General features: G+C 37.4%; 1 protein-coding gene across 1 annotated transcript in view; it reads left to right on the top strand.

Annotated features, from left to right (window-relative positions):
- Positions 1-20,946, top strand: part of Dlish (Dachs ligand with SH3s) — a 121,235-nt gene extending 100,289 nt beyond the window's left edge. Inside the window, exon 3 of the mRNA XM_089236472.1 lies at positions 18,983-20,946. Coding sequence (XP_089092598.1) covers positions 18,983-19,281 — 299 coding nt within the window. The 3' untranslated portion in view covers positions 19,282-20,946. The remainder of the gene's footprint in view (positions 1-18,982) is intronic.
- The last annotated feature ends 309 nt before the right edge of the window (positions 20,947-21,255 follow it).

Here is a 21,255-nt window from a genome sequence, read left to right as displayed (position 1 = left end):
TGTTCATTTTGAACGAGTTTATTGCTCAGCACATATATGTGTGTATATTCAAACAGCACAAGCATATATGTGCATGTGAAATGCTCATGATACTACTGTACACACATGTATCTAATAAATTTATTCATAAGCAGTAAATTGATGTTTTCTTTGTGATTGCAATTTGTAGTTAGAAAAAATGTGTATGGATGTTACTTTATTGCAGGTTTTTTATTGCAATGAATTTAGAGTGAGAATCAGTTGCATAGAAAACTCAAGTGTATTTTTAATAACTAGATGGAATCAAAAAATATTTATTTAGTCAACCCAAATTAGTTATAATTTATTTTTTGCAGCAGAAATAATGAAATGAGCAGTTATAAATAACCTTATTCTGATAACTTATGTGCAAATACTACATTATATCATATGTGCAAGTATATATGTAATTGTATTTAATAGCTTGTATGCTATTTGCAGTACAGTGGATCCTGTCTAAGAAAAATCCCTGCTAAATACATTTTCCTGAGTGAGAGATAACTCACTTCTCTCGAAGAATGTATAGTTTTCCCCAACTGACACACTGATATTATATGGGCTGTAATTGATACACCTATTAAATAGGATCCAATATACTTGGCATTTGTTTAGGAAAATGAGATCATGCCCCCCTCTCACAAGGGTGGGGCTAGGGACAATTACTAAATTTTTTTTGTTCATGCTATAAATTCATTATAGAAACCCTATGAAACGTCTGGTTCGAGGTTCTGCTCAAGAGGGGGGGGGCATTTACAAGACCTAAATTCAAATATGTCTAACATTGAATTTAGAGACTGAAAATGTTTAATATTTTTTCCCTGATGATTGAGCATGAAAACTAGGTGTTTTGCTGATTGCCTTGGGTTTTATGTCATAAAAGAAACTCAAAATTTTGCTTAAAAAATCCAAGTAATTAATCTATTTTTTCCAACACTCTCTATAGTAAAAATTTTTTGTTAAAAAAAATTATAATCTAAAAACTTATTGTGGATATTTTTTTTACATAATGTAGTTGAACTTTAATGAAAATAAAAATGTATAATTTTCAGAAAAAAATTGTAATTTAAAATATCTAATAAAAAGAACATATTCAAATAAGAAGTAAAAATTAATACATATAAGAGGAAATGTACATGCCAATGTGTGTAAAAAAATAAGAATGAGGGAGGGAAAAAATTTGCGCGAAAATAATGTAAATAAAGCAATTGTTGCCACTAAATTTAGAAAAAATTTTGATTTTTTTTTTTTTCGATACGTAGTAGTTGAAAAATTTTTGCTTCTTTGATTGGTCAAACGATGAACTGAACGAATCAAAAGACTGGTTTCTTCGTAACCCATCACGTGATCCTAAGGGCAATGCTCAAGGAGAAGGGGAGAATGCATCTTGTGAAATTGTCCTCTGCACTATCCATAGAGCAGCTCCTTAGTTAAGGTCAAGAATAGAACTAGCGTTTCTTAAGGACAATTGCAGAATCCTGCTATTTCTTTCCAATTTTATTGATTGTTTACTGTGAAGTTAGAGCCTACTGGCCTTGCACAGGTTTGTATATTAAATAAATAAAAAAAATAAAATGCTATGATTAAAATACTCAAGGTATGTTTCTGAATGACAGAACATTTTTAAATACTACGATAATTTGGGAATTCCTTGTTTTTTTCCTTCTATTTTTTTTTTTTTTTTTTTTTTTTTGTCTATGGTGTTCCTATTCATGGGTGCAGATACAGGGGGGCATGGGGCATTGCCCCCCCCCCAACGCCAAAGGTAAAGTAGACTGATCTAATGTACAAATGTGACATCATCATGACCCCCCCAGATCTAAGAAAAAATTGATATTCATTGCCTATGTAGTCTACTGGTCTAAGGTGCTCACCTGGCAAGTGAAAAGACGGGTTTGATTCCCTGCAAGGGCAGTTGAATTTTCTATCCTTCCCGAATTCATCTTTGTATCCGCCAGATGTTGAAAGCCTTCATATGCAGATTTAAATAAAAAAATTTAAATTTCTGATTTCTTTTGTGTTAACTTGAATGATATTTAAATAAAAGTAATCCAGTATGGTATGCATGTTATTGAAATATGGTAAAATTTGTGATTAAAAGAAATAGAGATCTTATGTAAATATAGTAGAGATGCGAGGTGAGAATATTCTAGAACAAGAATATTCTGAGAATATTCATTTTTCTTTTAAATAATTTAATTTTTTTTTACTAATTTTGTTTGTATTGTGAAATATAAATCAGTTTTCGTTTCCTGAAACATTTGCAACAAAAGAATTTTTGGTATAATCACACCCCTAACGACAACTTTTAGTTCGAGAATATTCTCCGGGTCATGAGAGGTTTTCAAAAGTTTGGTTATAAAGCTTTTAGAAACATTTAGAAAATTAAAATTAAAACCTTAAAAAATTATTTTAAAATTAGATAAATTTTTAAAAATAAGTTCACAACAAAAGAAATTAAATCAAAGTTGATTGATAAGGGAAGCTATTCTTATATAATCACCTTCATATCTAAGAAGATGCAGAACTGTTGTTCTGAACTTCACTATTCCCATCTTCTTGACGGGAAGAGAGACAGGGACAGAGAATATTCTCTTTAAGGACTACTATTATAAATTACTAGAGAACATTCTTATCGAAAATAATTATTCTCAAGTTATTTATCAAGATTTATTATAATACATGTTATTACATATATTCTTGATAATACTCTCTGGAAAGATTTTGGTAACTGAAGAATATTCTCTGGAAGGACTTATTCTTATAAGATTTAGAAAAATTCTTATTATTTTCTACAAGAATATTTTCAAGTTATTTATAATAGTAGTCCTACCAGAGAATATTCTCCGAAAGATTATTCTTGAGAATTTTACATCTCTAAAATATAGACTATAATATATCTTGTAAATATAGAACCTAATCCCTAGATACGGTGCAGAAAGATAGCTGTTCAATTTCTCGATTTTGTACGTGGGGGAAAAAATTCAGAAAAATATGGGGATCGAAACTTTGATATAACTGCAAACCTCGCTATAGTGAAACCTTGAAAAATGCGTACCAAGAAAAAATATTGTTGTAGAAGAGTTATAGTAATATTGAGAAGTAGCAGCAGCATTATCTGAGAACCCATCAAATTCATGCTGTTGTAGATCTCTCTTCTGAATTAACATTGTTATTACCACCATAAAATCATTCACAAGTACATATTCGCAGCAAAAAATTATAATTGATTGTTACAATTTGTAAGTAGTTTTCTTCACAATACTTTTCTATACTACACAGAAAGTAGTTTCACTGCAACTTCATTGACACTTTCGGAGGGTATATTGTATGAAATAACCAAATTTATTAATTCCCTCAAAGGAGCAAAAACTGGTGAGGAATTTAAAAACATTTTGATTTTGATTCAAGTATAAAAAATATTGTTGTAGGGGTTTTGAAATACCCTAAAAAAAAATCATTGTATCAAGAGGTCATTCAAGTATCAGTCAGCATCGATGGGAAAGGGGGTTTCTGATTTGCTGACTTTTAGTGACAAGGAGGGAGGGATGATGTTTACTGAGGTCGTGGCTAAATGAAGCTTTTATCAATGACTAAAATTCATGAACATTTATTCGATCAAAAAAACACATCCGTGCATAACACATCATATGATCATTCTATCATCATCCCATTTCGGGAAAACAAGGTATAAAGAAAAAATATGACATCATCTGACGAGCTCAAATTATTTGCATGTGCTTGTGCGCTCTCAATACCAACCTTCCCCCCCCCCCCCCCACACACACACCTTGCGAACAGAGCATGCAAAAAAAACAAATACATTTTTTTTAACAGCAAACAAATTTTCTTCAAACACCAAATCAACTTGTCTGTGGGGGACATGCTTTGTTAAAAAATCAGCAATCATCGAATCAATCAATAAATATTTTAGAACAATAATCTTTTCACTTAAAAGATCTTTTACGAAATGAAACGTTAAATTTACATGACAAATTCTTGTTTCACACTTTTCTACATAATCAGTGAAGATCAAATTTTAATGAAGGATCCTGAGAAGGATTTATCTTTTTCCTCTACATTGCCCCAACTTGCATCAGCATATGCTTCCCGTTAACCAAATTGATTGACATAACGTAAAACTAAATTTTTAGTCCCATTTTAGATATCTATGCACCCTCTTGACCATAATGAAATGTTTCTTTTCTGAATTTTGATTAAATTGAGACAAATAACTTACAACGTAACTTAAGTCAGGTCGTGTTCTGTTGGCTAGGTAAGGGAGTTCACCAATCATATCTAGATATTTTTTGGAATCTAATGACTCACCTGATGCCAATTTCAATGATACATCATCTTCCTTGCACATAGGAGTTTTGACAGAACTGCAATTATTCAGAAGCCAATTGTTTTTGAAAATCCAATTTCTAATAATACACTTCTAAGTTTAAAATTCCAATTTTGGCCAGACTGTGGTAAACCATAAATACTACATTGTAACTTGCAAACTTTATTCTTTCTGTAATGATTTTCAAATCCTGGGGAATCTGTTAATCGTTAATTAATTCCACTTATATTTCCGTGTAAGTATGCGGTTTTCACGTCGAAGAATCTCACCTTTAAGTTTAAGTTTGGAACTAATGCAAAAAGTAATCGTAGTGATTCTATATTTATTACTGAAAAATATGATTCATCATAATCCCTTTGTTTTACTTATCCATAAGACGCTGCTACTAATCAAGCTTTATGTCTAACTTCATTTGAATTTTGTTTTATGGGAAAAACCCATTTGCTCAGAATTATTTTTTCATCTTCTGGTTTATCCATGTTTTTGAAAAAATTATGTGAATTCAAGGAATTTATTTCCTCCATCGCTTGCTCCTATTCGGGCCAATTGTCCCTCAGCTTTGCTTCGCCAACAGATTTTGGATTTTCATTTCCGATCAAATTTGCATTTAAGTTTTTTAACTGTTCTAATTGCCTCGCACCCAATTCTAAAAGTTGTTGTTCGTCCTTGAGTATTTGTGCTTTGTTTGCTTCTACACATTTTTTTTTTATAGAACCCAATGATCTACCCGGCTTCATTGTAGATTCTGCTTGATCAACATCGGAATCTATTGCGTGCTCATCATCGTTTTTACTTGATTCATTTCCAATTCTTTCTCTGGAATATCCCAACATAATTCCACGTCTGCCTGTTGGATCTAGCTTTGTACAGAACATTTTTGGGGAATGAAAATATGTGATACATCCAAAAACACGGAAATGACTAACATCTGGTTTTGCACCGAAGAAAATTTCATATTGTGTTTTTTCTTTCCCTTTGCGCAGTGTAAAATTTGTTACATAATTGCTGCACACAATAGCTTGTGCCTAAAAACAATGGGGTAATCCACTTTCATGAAGAATCGTCCAAGCGCGATCTGTGAGGACCTGAATCGCTCTTTCACTTTTGCCGTTGTTCTCCAGACAATAAGGAATAGTTTTTTCATGTTTTACTCCAGATTTAGCAAAAAGTTGTTTGAAGGATTTATTCATGAAAGCACCTCCATTATCAGTTTGGAATCTCTTGATTCGAGTGTTCAAGTTTTCATATAAATTTCTGAACTTTAACAGTTTTTCGAAAGTTTCACTTTTATGTTTCATGAAATATGTGAATTATATACCTGAAAATGTTAGTGTAAATAAAAACAGTGAAATATGTCTGTGTAAATAATGTCTGATAGATGGCAGCACCTATAACGTATGTTGTTATACTCTGATCAATGTACTGTTTGTTCTCTTTCCTCTTGTAACCGTCCTTGTACGTGTTGTGTAGTTTGTAGTAATGTTTGTGTAATAAAACTATATCGCAATTGATCCACGGACTCATCCTAATAGGTTATGGGGCCCACCGCATAAGATTATTTTTGTGTCTACAAACTCGCGAGTTCCGATGTTTTTTAACGATCTTTCTCGCGCCGATTAGTTTTCTCTCCAACATGGCGACCGCTGAAGAATACGAAGCCTTGAGGCGGAAATTGGAAACTCTGAGCCTTTCGATGTCGATGACTTCCAGGACTGTGACAACCAGTTTTGCCGTAGGCACGTTGCCTGAATCGAAACATCTCGAAGGTCCGAAAAATTTCACCGATTGGAAATTCGCCATGAAGAACTTCCTCATTGACTGTGGTTTGTGGAGTTGTAGCGTGCTGGGAACCGAACCAATCGACAACGCATTGGATCACAGAGCTCTCGCGAAAATCAACTTGTCTCTCAAGCCTGCGACTGCAACGATCACGCGGAAATGTGAAACTGCCAAAGAAGCATGGGACTTGCTCAATGACACCTTCGAAGATAAAGGTATTGTTCGTGTGGTAGGCCTGTATCAGAGTCTTCTGGACATTCGTTTTCACCATTGCCGTACAGTAGACGAATACCTGAATAAATTCACGATCGGCGCAGAACAGCTCGAAAAGGTCGGCAAGCCGTTGGACGACCACGGCATCGGTGGTTTCATTCTCGCGAAATTACCGGACTATTACAAGCCTCTTGTCCTGGGCATTCGCGGATCTGCACAAGAAATCACGACTTCATTCGTGAAAAGCCTGCTGCTGGAAGACGCAACTGAAGTTCCGAAACCGCCATCGAATTCCGTGTTTTTCGTGAAAAAGCAACCTACCAGTGCAACAAAAGGAATCCGTTGCTTTAATTGCAATGAGCGCAGACACAAGTCTACGACCTACTCGAAACAAAAAAGGAAAAATCGCCAGAAAACTGAAAGTAAGTGTTCTGCTAATGCAGTTTGCTCTGAAAAAGAAATTGCTTCTGGAGCAACTATTTCTTCTGTATTTTCTGCCGCGGTTTTCTCTGACAAACATGAATGGTTCATAGACTCTGGTGCATCAACTCATCTCAGTTGTTCATTGCCAATTTCACACGATGTATCATCCAAAGAAGAGGTCCGTCTAGCCAATGGTGAAAAATTGCCAGTCACAGGGCACCGAGACGTCGCCATAGTGCTCAGCTCTTCAAAAACACTGCATGCTAAAGATGTCAAGTCTGTGCCTACACTCGCGCTGAATTTGTTAAGTGTTAGCAAACTTGTACACAGTTAGCCTAAGCTATCAGTCATCTTTGATGAGACCGGTTGCAGGATACTAAAAGAGAAACCCATGGTTGACAGTTCATCTGTTTTGGCAACTGCAACAGAGGTGAATGGACTGTATCGTCTTGATAATGAAACAAACTTTGTTTGTACCACTTCAATGAAGCAAGACACCTGTCAGTTATGGCACAGGAGACTGGGTCACCTTAATTTTCGTTCCCTAAGAGCTGCAAAAGTCACTTTATTTCAAATGTGATTTAAAATCTGATTTTGAGGATTGTGATGTTTGTGTTCGTGCAAAATCACACCGCCAATCCTTTCCAAAATCAAGCAAGACACGTGCAGGAAATCTTCTGGAACTTGTTCACTCAGATCTCTGTGGCCCCATGCAAATCTCATCAAAAGGTGGAGCTCGTTATTTTCTTACTTTTATTGATGATTTCTCTCGCAAATGCTTTGTATACTTTCTGAAGTCTAAAGATCAAGTTTTTGACAAATTCGTTGAATTCAAGACATTTGTCGAAAATCAGATGGAAAGAAAAATCAAAGCCTTACGTTCTGACAATTGTGGAGAATATGTCTCTGGGAAAATGGAAAGTTTTCTGAAATATGCTGGAATATTGCATCAGCGAACTGTACCACATACACCCGAGCAGAATGGAGTAGCTGAACGCCTCAACCGCACTTTGATGGAAGCTGCTCGTGCAATGCTTTTCAACTCTAATTTGGACATTGTGTTGTGGGCCGAAGCTGTCTTGACAGCTACCTACATTCGCAACCGATGTCCTACACAAGCTCTAAAAAAACGCATTCCCCAAGAACTGTGGTCTGGACGAAAACCTAGCATATTGCATCTTCACATTTTTGGATGTCGAGCCATGGTTCATATCCCCCAGTGTAAAAGAAAGAAGCTGGATCCTAAAGCTTGGGATGGTATCCTTCTTGGCTACAGCGATGAAACCAAGGGTTATCGCATTTACAACCCCCAAACAGAAGAGGTGCAAATTGTTAGAGATGTGCAGATTTTGAAGACCAGTTTCCATTTGGCAAAGTGATTCACCGAGCCATGATCCATTTCCGTCCTGAAAATGCAGCTGATACTCAGTTTTCAACCGTTACTATCTCTGAGCCTTCTCTAGAGACTGAAACATCATTGGAAAACAGTTCAGAACAGTCTTCTCCTTCCCATACTGTGAGGACACCTGACGTTTTGCCAAATGTTCCAATTAGATCCGATCGCTATCCTCAACGTACATGACAACAAAACATTCGTATCTTCAATGATGATTTTGTATCCTTCCAAGCTTCATTGTGTGAAAGTGCACCTGAATCATTGACTGAAGCTCTGAACAGCCAGGATGCTGAACATTGGAAAAGGGCCATTGACGAGGAACTGAAATCGCATGCTGATAATCAAACACGGATTCCAGCTGAACTTCCTCCAGGTCGGAAAGCCATTTCCATGAAATGGGTATTCAAGATTAAGCAGACTGCTGATGGTTCTATTGAACGGTATAAAGCCTGTTTGGTTGCTCCCAAAGCTATGGCCTTGATTATGATGAAACCTTCTCACCGGTCATCCGAACAACCTTGATCAGACTTTTGCTTGCCCTTGCTGCTAAATATGACTGGGATGTTCATCACATGGATGTTGTGACAGCCTACCTCCATCCGAAGTTGGATGAAGACCTGTATGTCAAGTTTCCATCTGGATCCATTTGTCGTCTTTTGAAATCTGTCTATGGTTTGAAGCAACCCAGTCGTTCATGATATATGTTACTACATGATGTTCACTCCGTCCGAATATGATTCTTGTGTGTACTTCAAGATCAAAGGGGGGAAAACAATCATTGTGGGAATATATGTGGATAACATTCTAATTTTCAGTGATGATAAATCTGCTACTGATGATCTCAAAGCTGCCCTTGTCAAAAAGTTTAAGATGAAAGACCTTGGTGAAGTGAACCATTGTTTAGGTATGAGGATCACTCGTGATCGAAAGAACAGAAAAATTTTCATTGATCAAGAAAAATATCTGAAAGATGTTCTCGTCCGTTTTGGCATGTCTGATTGTCATGGTGTTGCCACTCCTCTTGAAGTAGGACTTAGTCTATCCAAGAATGATGAACCGAATCTGAAAGGGAAGAGATGTCCAATGTACCTTACAGAGAATTAGTTGGCTCTCTCATCTTCGCTGCATATTCAACGAGGTCTGATATAGCTTTTGCTGTTGGTCATCTAAGCAAGTTCAACAAAAAACCTGGGAAAGCTCACTGGACTGCACTGAAACGTGTTCTTCGATACATCAAGTCAACTGTTTCCATGAAAATTATGTATGAAGCTGATCGCTCTGAGCTTTCTGCATATGCTGATGCAGATTGGGGAAATTGTTTGGACACCAGAAGGTCCATATCTGGATATGCATTCATGATGTCAGGAGGAGCTGTCACCTGGATGTCAAAACAGTTACACTCCGTAGCTCTCAGTTCAATCGAAGCTGAATATATGTCTTTCAGCAGCTCAGGAATGTGCCTGGTTGAGAGGGATAATGTGTGAGCTGAAATTGAAAGGACATCAGAAATCCACTGTGATTTATTGTGACAATCAATCTGCAATAAAATCTGCCGAGAACCCAAATTCCGTGCTTGCACCAAACATATTGATGTAAGGCATCATCATATTAGATCCAAGATCAGAGAAGGGGACATACTCCTTGAATATATGTCCAGAGTCAAGATATGATTGCAGACATACTTACGAAAGGACTGCCAAGACCAGCTCATCAAAAGCTTTGCAAAGAACTTTGACTTGTCACCTGATTTCCACTAAGATAATTCAGACAGACTGAATTAAAGGGGGGTGTTAGTGTAAATAACAACAGTGAAATATGTCGGTTTAAATAATGTCTGATAGATGGCAGCACCTATAACGTATGTTGTCTTACTCTGATCAGTGCACTGTTCTCTTTCCTCTTGTAACCGTCCTTGTACTTGTTGTGTAGTTTGTAGAAATGTTTTTTTGTAACAAAATTATATCGTAATTGATTCACAGACTCATCCTAACAGAAAAATCATTGACAATAATCAAAAAATGTTTTGAACCATTCAGAAAATAAACTTGAAAAGGTCCACATACATCAGCATGACATAATTCAAGTATTGATTTACTTTGATTCACACTATCACAATTTTTGTGAGGTTTACGAGTTATTTTACAAACATCACATTGCTAATGTTAATATTTAGACCCTTAACTAAATTATTTTTGATCATCTTATTCATATACTCTGAATTTTAATGTAATAACCTTTTATGCCATAGTTCATTCAAACTTAAATTTGGCATTTTTTTCATTTACCTGCACTAAATTTGACGACTTGGTATGTAGAATTAGCTGTTTGCAAATGTTTGTTATTAATTTGAGCAATTAATATGATTTCATCATTTTTTATAAATATGCATTTCATTGCATCCAGAATGAATGTCATAACCCCTTCTCAATGGGAGTTGGAAGTGATAATAGATTATATCTAAGATTTATTATACATATGAAACATTATACATTGTAATGAATGTTTCTTTACTGTTGTTTATGTATTTAACTCTAATCGTACCAGAACCTTTAGATTTTAGAACAGATTCTTTACCAGCTTGATGTATAACATCATTATGTGCAATAAATCCATCAAATACATTAATATCATTAGTCATATGAGCACTGGCTCCACAATCCAAATATTTTTACCTGAAACATGATTGTATTCAACTTGAAATGTATGATCCGGTTTCCACTTTCTCTTTCATCCGCATAACTAGCTCATTTAGGAGATGCTGCCTTGAAGTTTTGTTCAATTTTCACCAGTCTCTGGTTTGCTTGAAGGAATACCGGCTGATCCACTCATGGCCCCCACATAGGGGGAGCTGACAGACGATTATTATTTTTTTTGCTTTTTCACGCTATAAACTAGCTACAGAAGGAGCCCGTTAAAAGTCTGACCGAGGGGGCCATGAATCCACTTGAAGCATCTTACGAAATGTCCAGGTTTCCGGCAGATATAGCACATTTGGTCCGTCTTTTGACGATCCCTTCTTGTCACAAATGCACCTTCACTGGTTCCGGGAACTTGCCGATGCTGTATTTCTTTCTCCTCTTCACTTAGAATTTCGACTATGTCATTGAGGGATTTCTCTCAGGATAGGGAGGGAGTTTTCAGAATATCTCAAATTTTTGTAAATTTTCCTCTCAGTCCTCGTATAGTGTGATATACGAGTTCTCTCAGTGAAAAAACCAGTCCTAGGGACATACACTTAGTTGAAGACCTTGTGCTCTTGCCAAATAGTCATTGATGGTCTCGGTAGGAATCATCTGTAGATTTTTTAGTTCTTGAGTGATATCAATCTTTCAATCGTCTGCCATTCCAGCGAGATTATCCTAGATTTTTTGTCAAAGTGCTTTAGTGTGTTTTTCCAAAGCATGCTGCAATGTTTGTTCATCTGAGAGAGTGTGTAATGTAGGCAACACTACTCTCTCTCTCTCGTGTTTCCACCAATTTAATCGTCTTTTGCTTTCGGCTTGTCCTTCTGCTGGGGAGGTTCTTGACCTTCGAAAACGTATAGAAGTCTTTCTGGCATAGCACTACCTTCATCTTCATACTCCATATATGATCATTTGTAGCTGTCAGCAAAGGAACAGGAATGTGCTACTTTTCCATATTCACCACACCTTATTACATAGCTGCCAAGTCTCGCGAATTTTCCGGGAATCTCCCGAATTTTAGCTTCATCCCTCGACCTCCCGAAAAGTTCTTAAATCTCACAAATTTTTACGAGAATCACAAAATCCCTAATTTTCCCTAAAACTTCCCTACTTAATTTTAAAAAATCCCCACTTCTGAAAACAATCCCTAAGGAATTTCTTGTGGGGCATAAAGTCTTTTGCTTTTTTTTTCCCTTTCGAAATGACATCACACGTTGTATAAATGGGGAAATTCCTTTTTCAAGGAAGTTTTACAAACCCTCTTATGGTAACAAGAAAGGTGTTTGTCTTATCATTCAGGGAAATGGCTTAGCAGCCAATAGTCCTGGATAATAATTGAAGATTATAGTTGTTTAGTGATGTGACTACATCGATTATGAACGAGAACATAACTGGCACTTTAATAATAAACATCCGGCCTAGACGTATGTTGCCATAACAACCGAAACGACATTCGAATGCCATACTGTTGCCATTCCGCGACTCGTTATAATAATAATGATGGTACATTAATAACATCTTCAACATCCTCCCTTTAGGAGAAACCGTAACTTTCGTACAATTTATGAGAATAAGTCAGCCTGGATGGAGGCTTTACCAGGCGACCCGATCTTGTGACCCATAGGTGGAGATTAACTTGGAAGTCTGGGGGGGGGGGCACGATGATGATGATGTCAGCTCATATATACATTAGATCAGTCGACTCCACCTTTGACGCTGGGGGGCAATGTCCCCCGCCCCTCCGTATCTCCGCCCATGTTGTGACTGTGTAAGATCGATTATCCCAGGTTGTCTGTGATGACGGGCCTGCTACCTGTTTCTGTGGTGTTGGAACCTGGCATTGGGGTGATACCTCATCCTTGGTTGCTGGAGATTTAGGACCACTTCTGTTTTCCTTGTACTCAGGCTCTTGCATCTCAGGTAGGGATGTCATATTGTGTTGGTGGTGACAGGCTGGCTGTGAAGCTGTTTGCTTGATTTCCATATCTTGTTGGACACGTGGTTCAATGAATTGTCTGCTGCTTCTCAACGTAAGGCCCTCATTTGTACTGATCTCATACATGCGCGGACTGATCTGTTTTGTTACGCAGGCTTCTTCCCAAATCGGTCTCTGGTGTAGAGGGTTCCGGTGCCACACTGAAGCTCCAGGATACAATGGCACAAGGTCTTGTGATGCTCTATTATGTTGCTGAGCCATCTCATTTTGCCTTTCTAGCAGCTTTGCATGGACTTCAGGAACCTGCGGTAGAGTGAATTGTAGACGCTGGCTACTGGTCGGCAGGATCGTCCGTGTAGCCGCTGTGGTGGTCGAGTGGTCATAATGACAGACTCGCATCGCGGGGACCCAGGTTTGAGCCCCACCGTCACCACAGTGGTGGACGGCTGAAGTTGGTTTTCTGTGGTTCCCAACTTCAAGGCGCAAATGCGAGCCAATCTCCCTGTTAAAAAGTCTCACCACAGAGAGCAACAGTTCTACAAACAGCACAAATATTCAGTCATTACACTACACTCACTTCACTTCTGAGATATAGATGGCAGCACTAAAAAAATCATACACAACACTAAATACGCACTCAGACTGTTAGGTACACATACGTACACTTCCGGCACAACTCACTAGGTAGTAAATTGCCCATGGCGATAGACCTGAGTTGTGCTCTGCTTCAAAAAAAAAAAAAAACCTCGTCCGTGTAGGTCTTCCAAAGATCCTTTGCACTGGACTGCACCTCAGTTGACCATCTGGCGTGTTACGTTGAGCCCAGGTATGGGTCCTCTCCTGAGCGAGCACACTTTTTAAAGATAGATTTCACAATTTTAACAGCAGATTCTGCCTGTCCATTGGAGCGGCTGTTCTCTGGGCTCGACATGAGATGACGAAAACCCCAGCCATTAGCAAAATCTAGGAACTGTTTGTTCTTGAATTGCAGACCACCGTCTGTGATGAGCGTGCAAGGAATTCCATGCCGAGCAAAATGATGCTTCAATTTGTGGATTACTGTGCTAGCTAGAGTATTTTGCTAGAAGTCTATTTCTATGAACTTGCTGAAGTAATCCAACCAGGACCAAATAATTTCGCTCTTTCAGCTGAAAAATATCAGCACCCAGTTTAAGCCACGGGCCCGGAGGAATGCCATGAGCTATCATTGTTGTAGTTGACTGGGCTGGAGCGAAGGCAGCGCATGCGCCACATGACTCGACATACTGCTGAATATCTCCTGACATGTTCAGCCAGAAGACAACTTCTCTCGCTCGTCTGAGACATGCATTTATGCCTCGATGCCTGGCATGTATTTTTTTCTTCATTTCAGCTTGAAGTGTTGTTGGCACTACAATGCAGTCTTCTGTGACAATAACGCCATTGGAGATAGCCATTTCATGTCGATATGGAAAATATGCCGCCGCCGTGACACTGATATTCCTGTTAGTCTCTGGCCAACCGTCCAATATAAGACGTTTAACTTCCTGCAAAGTAGAATCACTCCGCATATGCTGTTGTATGATAGGTAGGTAATGGTCAGACACTGGTAAGAAGCTGATGTTCATAATCGAATCCACCATATCTGCTGTATGATGGAGTTGAGGGAGTGAGTCCCTTGAAGGAGCTTGTGAAAGAGCATCTGCCACAGGAATTTGCTTTCCGGGAACGAACCTCAAGTTGAAGTCATAGTGTCTTGCTCTTAGCAACAGAGATTGTAAACGCCTTGGTGCTTTGAACAAAGGCTTAGACACAATAGCCACCAGGGGTTTGTGGTCGGTGTTAACGGTGATATTCCGTCCATAAATGTAATGGTGGAATTTTTCAAGAGTCACAATAACTGCTAGCAGTTCTTTTTCAATCTGTGCGTACCGGCGCTCGGTCTACGATTTATCCATCTGGAACATTGCAGCTCCTATTCCATAATCACTTGCATCACATTCCAACGTGACATGTAAGTTTTCATCGAAGGTAGCCAGCGTTGTATGATCAACTACTCTTGCCTTAATCGCATTTAAGGCTGCTTTTTTGTGATGGACCCCAGTTGAACATAGTCTTAGACTTCAGAAGGTTGTGCAGTGGTTCAGCAATATGAGCGAGGTTAGGTATGTACCTTCCTAAAATATTCACCATACCCAGAAATCTCCTTAGCTCGGTGATTGAGGTTGGGTCTAGAAAGTTTTCTATAGCTTCTATCTTGCTTCGATCAGGAGAGATGCCATCTTTCGACAACCGATGTCCTAAAAATGTTAGCTGGGATGCTCTGTACTCTAACTTGTTCTTGTTAAGTTTAATTCCTTTTTCTATGCATCTGTGTAGAAAAGATTTAAATCTTCTGTCATGTTCTGCTTCTCCTCTGCCATGTACGATGGTATCATCAGCTACCACTATGGCACCTTTTAAGCCCATCAAAAGTTCATGTATACGTCTCTGAAAGATTTCTGGAGCCACCTTGATGCCAAATGGGAGTCTGCACCAACCGAAGTGTCCCAATGGAATCTGAAATGTTGTTAACAGTGATGACTCTTCGTCTAGCACTACATGCAGAAAACCCCATTGTGAATCATTTTGTGAATGTGTCGGACCCTGTCATTTCATGCAACACGTCATGTATGGTTGGAAAGGTGTAATGTTCTCTTTGAAGAGCCTTGTTGAGGGGGAGAGGGTCAATGCAAAGTCTCAGTGATCCATCTCATTTAGGAACTATCACGAACCGATTCACCCAGCTGGTTAACTACTACTCGCTTGATGATTCCTTGCTCCATGAGTCAGTGCAGCTCTTGCCCAAGTTTTTCTCTGAGAGCGATAGGAGGCTTTCGAGGAGGGGAGACCACGGATACAACTTCCGGATTCACTTTCAGCTTGACTTGTCCCGGAAATTTGCAGACTCCTTCAGAAAAAACGCTTTCCAGTTCTGGCTCCAACATAACATTTGCAACTCTGATGAAATTGCTGTGTTGTACAGATATCAAATACATGGCTTCACATGTGGGAAGCCCCAGGAGTGGTGACAGTTCTTGGTCGACTATAACAAAGTCCACGGTGTGTCACAACCCAGTCTTAGGGTTATGTACCTCAGCTTTACATGACCTGCTTGCAATAAGCTCCGAATTATTCCACATTTTCAGTTTGCAACTACACGGCAAAACATTTGTATTCGGTGCTACTTTTGACCTGGGTAATAGGTTGATGGACGCCCCTGTGTCTAACTGGAACACCACTCTTCGTCCGCTGACATGGAGAACACACTTTGTAGAATGTGTATTTACCGAAGACACACATTCTACATACTCGTCTTCCAGTTCAGGATAAGTCTCATCCGTGCCCAATTGTCGGATCCGCCTAGCTTTGGATGATCGCCTTGATTGTATCTGACCCTTTGCTATAGACATGAACACGGTCTCAAAATGATTAGCTCTGTTGCATTTTTTGCACACGTGCTTCCATGCAGGACAAGATTCTTTTCTCAATGGATGCGCAAGCCCGCAATATTTACATTCACAGCTTTTATGATCTTGCGAAACTCTGATGGGTTTTTTGACTGCATGTACCTCAGCAAGAACACAGGACTGTACTCTCATGTGTGGCTTTGTCTGCTGTCCTACAAACATCAATGCATTTCTCAAGCGATGGAGACCTGTGCTTAACGAGCTCTGCATAAGTATTCGAATCTCGGATTCCGACAACAATTCTATCTCTGAGTAGCAAGTTCATACATTTGTCGCAGTAACTGCATACTTTAATCTGGCTTCTAAGAGCCGCCAAGAAGTTATTGAATGACTCACCTTCGTTTTGGCTTCTTTTATTGAAGAGGGCTCTCTCATAAGTCTCATTTGTCTGGCCAATCGCGAAAGATTTGAACTTCTCCAAGATCTCGGACACCTTTCAATCATCTTTGTCGGATGCAAAATCCAGACCATCGTAGAGTCGCGTGGCATCGTCATCTAAGCACGAGAGAAAAAGTGCTACTCTATATGGTTCCGGCTGGTCGTCCAGTTGACAGAGGGTGAGGTAGTTGCTCCATCTCCGGCAAAATAACTTCCAATTCGCTGCAGGTTCTTCTCCGAATGCGAGACTTGGTAGCTGCAAACCATGGACAGTTGGCGGCTGATGGTTTCACGCTGTTCTACTTCGTTCATGTTGCGGCAATTTGGCTTTTTCCTTGCTCTGAGATGGAGTTATAATACCTCTGCCACCATGTTTAGTGAAGCAACTACATAGATTACAAACGAGAACATAACTGGCACTTTAATAATAAACATCCGGCCTATGCATATGTTGCCATAACAACCGAAACGACATTCGAATGCCATACTGTTGCCATTCCGCGACTCGTTATAATAATAATAATGGTACATTAATAACATCTTCAACAATAGTGACACGCGTATGGTCAAAATTTCTTTTGTTGAAGATACGTACGTGTGATATAACAAAACATGAATACTGATAAGCAAAAACACATTAAATTAATTTTAAAGATACTTATTCCCCGATGAATTTCCTTTCATCAAACGTTCCAGAAAAAGGGCTGTCTTTTTCTTTTTGTACAAGTTGTGTTACGGACATAAACATCGGTCATGGTGGAAAGACTGACATCAGCCATGTGAAATGAAAAAAAACATCAAGCAAGTGTGACAGAAAGTCAGTGTTCTTCAAAAATTGACGCTGTTTTCCCTTCATCTTTCGATATTTTTGGGATCATTCGCGTAGAATGTTTGTTCACATCGTTTCTGATTGAACACAATATTTATTTATTTTTTTTAGATCACCGTTTTGAAGTTTGTCCCCCAATTTCACTTGTTTTTACGTAGGGATTTTATTCCCGAGGGTTTAACTTCCATGTGTGTAAAATTTCTATTTTATTTGACTTCAATTTTTAAGTAGGGATTTTATTCCCTATGCTTTAACTTTTCTGTGTGAAAAATCCCTTTTGTATTTATTAGGGGAGTGGCTTTAGCATAAAATACAGGTCCGCGTGAAAATCTCCCTAATTTTCATTTTCAAAAGTTGGCAGCTATGTTATTACCACAGTGTAGTTATGAAAACGTTCATTCACTGTGACATGGCTTGGGAAAATGTTGGCCATCCCTGCTCTAATTGTTGATTTAAAATAGTGATAGATGTTGTACCAACATAAATACTGTTTGACTCGAAATTTTAATACAAAAAGTAAAAAGGTCTAGAGTTGATTCGTTTTTTTTATTTTAAAAATACTCATCAAATCTGTGAAAAAATTAAAATATGTAAATTATATTAAACAGCAACGTGCAAGTCATTAAAACATCATAATAAATGCATGCATCAATTGGACAAGAAACAATCTTATCAATAGAATCTTTCATGTGGTTGATGTTGAATGACCCTTTCGTTGTACACAGAGTGAATTAAGAAACACTGTCCTCAGTATAATACTGAGTCGCCACCAGGCATTCACTGTAAGAGAAGGGAGCCCCATGGGTGGAGATGAGGGCCGTGTGTGGGGGGGGGGGCAAAGGTGGAGTTGACTGATCTAATGTATATACATATATATGAATTGACATCATCGTGCCCCCAGACTTCCAAGTCTATCTCCGCCTATGGGAAGCCCTTATGAATGAAAGCACTTTTGCAAGAAAAATGTGGTTAATCCATGAAGTTAAATTCAAACCTTCATGTTGCATGAACACAGATTTTTGGTGTTCCTATTTCTTGCTTGTAGTTTATTTGGTTATTCATGCTGAAGTAAATTTTAGAAACTAGGTGAAAAATATGCATTCTGAATGATTAACAAGATTTATTTTAATTAAGAAGTCAGTTCATTTAAATGAAAAATAAACTGATTATTATATATATATATATATATATATATATATATATATATATTTTTTTTTTTTTTTAATTATTTTTTTATACCCATCATTTTGCAACTAAGTTTTCCTTGTAATTTTGCTCCTAATTGTATTCTTAATTTTTCTATTATCCAACATGTGTTTCACCTTTGTACTGTGGTCATATTTTTTATGCAAGTTTATATTTTCATTTTGTTACAAAATTTCAGGTTTTATTAACAAATTGTCTATTTTGTTACAAAATTTCAGGTTTTATTAACAAATTGTCTATTTTGTTACAAAATTTCAGGTTTTATTAACAAATTGTCTATTTTGTAGATCACGTTGGAACTCAGATAACATCAAACAGTCAAGTTGCATCAGCTTTAAACAACAATCATCATGGGAATATACCGTCATCCGATGACGTTCGTTTTCACGGAAGTGAATTGGTGATGCTTTATGATTACAAAGCGCAAGCTCCTGATGATTTAAGCGTTCGTAGAGGAGACTGGGTCTATGCTGACATGAACAATCAGACAGTGGATGGATGGTTGTGGGCATATGCTCCAAAAACTAGAAAATATGGCTTCATTCCAAAAGCTTATGCCCGACCACCAGCTATGACATCATTATAATTCCACAAGATCTGACTAGATCTACACTTCTCTTATGAATTTTTTTTTTCCTGAAGTTTTTTCTGTTGTTGCTGCTGTTGTTGAACTGCATTTTTTTTTTCTGTTGCATTGATAATCTTGGATGTTTTGTGTATATGTTTGGTTTTAAAAATATGCAGTCCAGGGTTGTCGAGGACAGCACACAGTAAAACCATGGTTTTTACTGTACTGTCCAAAATCCTTGTCTAAAAAACCATTCATGAGCAAAAGAAATCTAAGTAGGTAATATGCTTTTTCTCAAATAAAAAAACAGTTTTATGAACAGTTATGTGACTTGCATGCTTGCACTGTTCAGGAGTAAAATTCATGTCTCGTCCAAAACCTTGACCCTCAAAACACAAAAATGTGACATGAAAAGCTGTAATTTATCATGGATTTATGTTTGACATATATTTTACTATCCAAAACCTGTAAAAGCCAATTTATAGTATAGAAGCCAATCGATTTTCTCCTAATGAAAGTAACATAATAGAAATTTATTTCACCAAATTAAAATGAAAAAAGTAGTCTCCAACTATCACAAACCTGTCCAACAGGGTTGGCAAATTTTTGCCATAGTGAAAAATTTGTTTTGGAAAAAATAAAAATATAGCTCAACATTTGAACCTTACTTTCATGAAGTAAGTTCTGAGAATCTTAACTTACTTCACACAAAAGTGAAATATTTGAAACTATTTGTTTTACCTTTGGAATCATCTGTTTCCCCTCCCAATTAGACAAAAGGGATTAGAGATGAATATGAATAAAAGCCATTTTTTCCAAGCAAGTTGCTATGTAAACAAGTTATTAATGAAGCTCATGCCTTTTCTTAATAAAACCCAACGACATAAATTGATATGAGTTGTATCGCAGAAATAACGGCCAGGATGGATTATTAACTTTGTATTCCATTTTTGTTTTTTTGGCAGTAGTATTATAATCTTTTCCCTATTGTTCAAGTTCATGATCTCAACAACCAAAATTTGAATTCGCCACTTCATATGTCAAAATGTGATGCGAAAAGCAATATTTTTGCCTTTGATATAATGTACTATCCCGTATTAAAAAAAACAATGGTAAAAAAATTGTTTCAGTCTGTAGATAACTCTTCACTACCCTGGAGTGTCATGACATGAAAACAGTACCTCCTTTAATGATACCGAAGGTAAGTGATAGGTATACTTGAAAATGTTCGGCTGAAGTTGGTTTTCTGTGGTTAACTTTGTGGCGTGAATGCAGGTCAATTTCCCCTACAAAGAGTCTTGCAACAGGCTTACAACAGTACGAATAGTGAATCATCACACTTCACTCACAATTTGAAATATATATGGCAGTATTGAAAGATTAAACACAGCAGTAGACACGCATTCAGACTTAGGCAGACACATTTTGTTCCACACTTGGCCTCAAAACTGGGCTGGAAGAGATCTGTGCAGTGGGATAATTCTGGTGGTAGAGTCCTTGTGTTCATTCAGATATAATTGGAAAAACTAAGAGCATATTATATATAAAAAACTGAAGGTCTAAAATCTGTCTGAAATTCTGGAAGCGTCATTTCATTCATATGTGTCTCAAATTGGTGGTTCAACGCTGATGTAAAATCAGTACAATAAATTAATATTTGTTATATACAAGATATACAGAAGACTGGATGTTGTAAAGATATTTAGTATTTGAGATGTTAATTTTTTTTTTTTTCTTTTCTTTTAAAGGAAGGAAAAAACTCATCTCTGCCTCTACCGGGAGATGAGTTTTTTCCTTCCTTAAAAAATTAACATCTCAAATACTAAATATCTTCACAACATCCAGTCTTCTGTATATCTTGTATTAACAAGTGGAGAGCGACATTCATGTCATATTTGTTATATAATTGTGCTCATATAAACATTATTTAATTTTGCTATCTTTTATTTAATTATGATCAATATCTTCACTTCAAATTTCATTTTATATACA

Source organism: Pholcus phalangioides, unplaced genomic scaffold (assembly GCF_987345545.1).
Source record: "Pholcus phalangioides strain wild (caught in Gottingen) unplaced genomic scaffold, Ppha-v1.0 ptg000009l_1, whole genome shotgun sequence".
Taxonomy (NCBI): Eukaryota; Metazoa; Arthropoda; class Arachnida; order Araneae; family Pholcidae; genus Pholcus; species Pholcus phalangioides.
This window is presented reverse-complemented; position numbering and strand designations above follow the sequence as displayed.